The sequence below is a fragment of the Eurypyga helias genome, unplaced genomic scaffold (genome assembly GCF_000690775.1).
Source record: "Eurypyga helias isolate BGI_N326 unplaced genomic scaffold, ASM69077v1 scaffold28118, whole genome shotgun sequence".
In the NCBI taxonomy this organism is placed as follows: domain Eukaryota; kingdom Metazoa; phylum Chordata; class Aves; order Eurypygiformes; family Eurypygidae; genus Eurypyga; species Eurypyga helias.
Window position 1 is genome coordinate 12,370 of NW_010265409.1, and position 3,807 is coordinate 16,176.

At 56.0% G+C, this 3,807-nt stretch overlaps 1 protein-coding gene across 1 annotated transcript in view; it reads left to right on the top strand.

Moving 5' to 3' along the window:
* Positions 1 to 3,571, top strand: part of LOC104513406 (secreted frizzled-related protein 1-like) — a gene marked incomplete at its 5' end in the record, with an annotated part of 15,936 nt that extends 12,365 nt beyond the window's left edge. Inside the window, one exon of the mRNA XM_010156740.1 lies at positions 3,060 to 3,571. Within this exon, the coding sequence (XP_010155042.1) occupies positions 3,060 to 3,571 (512 nt within the window). The remainder of the gene's footprint in view (positions 1 to 3,059) is intronic.
* Positions 3,572 to 3,807: the final 236 nt, after the last annotated feature.

Consider the following 3,807-nt stretch of genomic DNA (forward strand, 5'->3'; position numbering starts at 1 on the left):
GTTGGTGGTCTCTCTGTAGGCCCTGAGGCTGTGCCCGCCTGTGGGAGCGAGGGCCTTTCCATGGGAGCACGTCAGCCAGCATCTTCGGGAATGTGTTGGACGCTTCGATTACCAGGAGCTTGGGAGGGAGTGGAAGGTGTTGAGTGTGTTAGGTGGGGAGATGTGATGGCAGTTTAGTGAGGGAGCGCAGGGTGGATGGGAAGTGGTGCTGTAACATGTGACATGTGTGTATCACGAGAGCGGGGGGGAAGATGGGCTTGTGGCTGGCAGCCCTTGGGGTGCCGTGGGTCGATGCCGGGGCAGTCCTGTGGCCGTGGTGCAGGCAGGCTGCTGGGCTGGGGCGGCTGCACAGGCTCGCACGCTTTGAATAACCCTCCAGGTCTCTTCCCACGTTCAGCTCCCTCCTGGCAGCAACGGCTGAAGATTTTGTGCAAGCGAGTGCGTCCTGGGGTCCCAGGGGCAATTTCGGCTCTCCTGCTCGGCGCTGAGATGGATTTGGTGCAGCGCGGGGAGAGCGGGAAGGCCAGGGCTCCCAGGGAGGAAGCTGTTTGCTTTGGCAGCTCAGTCGGATCCTGGAGCCAAGACTCAATCCGTCCCGCTCGAGCCTTTCCCCCACTGCCTGCCAGCTCCTGGGGCGAAGGTGTTCCTGGGGCCGGGGGGATGCCAGGCGAGCTGCAGCAGCAGCGAGTCGCACCATGGTCCCCCCTGCCAGATCCTCTGTGTTTTAGGAGAGCCACAAGCCAAGGGGCTGCCTCCCGCTGCGTGGAGTACGAACGTGCCCTCGGGTGCCGCTTTTCTGATGTGCCTGGAAAATGCCAGAGCTGCGTGTCCGGCCGCCGCTGTGAGACAACGTGCCTGTCGTGCCCAGGAGTCCCGCCTGGAAAGTGGGGCTGGGCTAAAGGACGTGGCCCGAGTAGGGGAGCAAGGAGGGGCTGGGGAGCCAGTGGCAGAGGGGTGAGAACTGAGCAGTGCTTATAATGCCTTTTGGTTTGGCTTTTTCCCAGCTCGCGTGACTGCTTACTGCACAGCAAGGCAGCCGAAACTCCGAATTCCTGGTGCCAGGCTGCGTTGTACCTGGGCAGCACTGTGAATCCTGCTGATGGCAAAAAGGGCATCCGTGCTGGGAAAAGCAGAGTGCTACACAAGCTATTTACACCCCTGATCAGGCCTCTCGTTGTCCACTTTGGCGTTACCTGATCTTGGCTGCTTTGCACAAGTCAGGTTTGGATGAGTTTTCAGTTCACGGGTGGATTTATGGTTCACCTGGGCAGCTCCCACGCTTCCTGGACCTGCATCGCTGGCTTGCAGACAGCTAACTGCTGCTGTGCAGGGCAGGGAGCAGCGCGGAGATCCCACGGCACAGGATTACCAGTCCCTCTTTGTCTTCCGCAGACTGTGATACTTGGAGCAAAACAGCCCCTCCGCTAGCTGCCAGATTGTTTTCTTTCTCTAGCAACGAGGATCTAAACTTGCAGTGATCATAGCAAAGCAATTTGCAAACAAACCGTTTGAAAAACTCTCTTATTACTGATATTATCCAATTCCTCCTGCACTAGAAATCACTGTGCTTAGCGCGAGAGTTCCACGTCGGAACGGATAAAGAAATTGAGGTTCGTATTGAGGGGTGCTGCTGCCCGTGGAGCTTAGAGCTGCCTGAAAACTACTTGCTCCATTTGCCAGGTTTGTTGCAAATTGGTCTGGTTCAGCGTCTTTTAGCTCCTTAAACATCCTGAGGTTGGAAAACAGATGGAATGAAAATTTCACTTAGGTTTCCAGTCCTGGATTACTTTCTCGTACAGTAACAGTAGAACACGACAGGGCTCTTGGCAAACACGGCAGGCGTTTTTGGCACACAGGCAGAGAAATACCGTCCCTCCTGTTGCCAGTGCAGTGGCTGGGAGCACGAGGGTAGTACAGAGACATTGCTGCCTTCCCAGGATTGTCATCGCGCTGTCCTGCAGCCACTCGTGTCTGGAACGGTGAGCAGAGCTGCCGTCCAGAAAGCAACGTGTGTTCGTGGCTACAAGTTCCAGCAGAGCAAGACTTCAAGGAACGATGCTGCGGGGACCCGTCTCCCTGCCAGAGCCAGAGGCTTCTGCGTGCCGTCTGCTGCATGCGCTCTGAGAGTCAAATGAGGAGGGATGGCAGATAATTAATCACCTATCCGAGCACTATTTATCTGCAGCTCTGAAGTAAACTCCCAAATGATGGAAATATGTTAGTAATCTTTGGCCATATGTGCTTTTCCCCAAAAATGAGGCAGAGCCAAATGGCACAGAAGTGATACTTTTAATGCGCAACACATTTTCATCATGTTTTCCATGTATGCTAAATTCCTCTTCATGGTCGTGGCAAAGGAACGTTCATGGGTTTTTTCATTGGGGTTGCAATTAACTCGGGGAAAATGCTGAACCCAAAGAGGAAAATACTTGCTGTGGAAGTTGTGTCGGATTAACTCCCCTTCTCCCGGGGAAGGGGCAGGTGTGCGGCTACTCCCTGCGGCTCTGCCTCCTCCGCGGGGGTCCCGTGGATGCGGCTGTTGGCAAGGTGGCTTCACTGCTCCCATGTAGAGATGTTTGGTGCTTGGAAACCTTTTTCGCAGGCACCTGAGGGCCAGGAGTCACTGCAAATGTTTGAGAAGCCAAGCTGACCTTTCAAATGGCCCTTTCAAGGATCTCTCCATGCATCTGGAGCAGGGAAATTGTTTTTCTCAGCTAACCTGTGGCTACCAAAGAGCGTATCGCTGGCTGAACAAGTCTCCCTCTCAAATAAAAAGCGCTGGGAGGAGGGGAGATGATGGTGTTTTACCGCCACGCTCTCTTGGGTGCAGGGATATCTCTGCTTCAGTCACGAGGGTTTTCGTGTCGCGACCAACAGCCGAGTCATTACCGGGTGATGCCGCGGAGAGGGGAGCGGTGGTGCGGGTCGCTGGATGTCTGCGGCTGGGCAGAGCACTGTTGCATCCCAGGGTTGGGGCACCGGGGCCCCCTCACCCCCAGCCTCCCTTTGTGCCAACGATGGCTGCTCAGGAGTCTTTTTTTTTCTGGCTTGTTTTTCAGCTCTTAAGATGACCATAAAGGAGGTGAAGAAGGAGAACGGGGACAAGATGATCGTCCCGCGGAAGAGGAAGGCGCTGAAGCTGGGACCCATCCGGAAGAAGAACCTGAAGAAGCTGGTGCTGTTCCTGAAGAACGGGGCCGACTGTCCCTGCCATCAGCTGGACAACCTTGGCCACAACTTCCTCATCATGGGCCGTCAGGTGAAGACCCAGTACCTGCTGACAGCCATCTACAAGTGGGACAAGAAGAACAAGGAGTTCAAGAAGTTCATGAAGAAGATGAAGTCTCCCGACTGCCCGACGTTTCCGTCCGTCGGGGGGCGGCGGGAGAGCCTCCGCCTGGACCTCGCGCAGCCCGGCACGGCGGCTCGGTCTCGCTCCTCTGCAGCGGGGATGCTGGAGCCGAGCCCTCCTGCTCCTCCCTCGTGCTCCTCGGAGCTTCCCTCACTGACCCCAGCCCTCCCACTTCCCCGCTGCCGGCATTTTCCTGATCGCCCGGACGTGCAGGTGTGACACGTGTGCCAAACAGTCGCTGAGGTCACACGCAATTTACACCCGCAGTATCCAAAGACCGATTGCTGTACGGACATGTACATTCATTGAAGTAGCAGCTGTCAGGTAAAGAGGGCAAGCGGAGGGGTGTGAAGCTGCGTCAAGGTTACACGCTTGCAGAAAGGACCCCTGTGACCACGTTACTCCCGTCTTTGTGGCTGGAGGGTTTGCCCACGTGAATTTCTGCTGTAATGCGA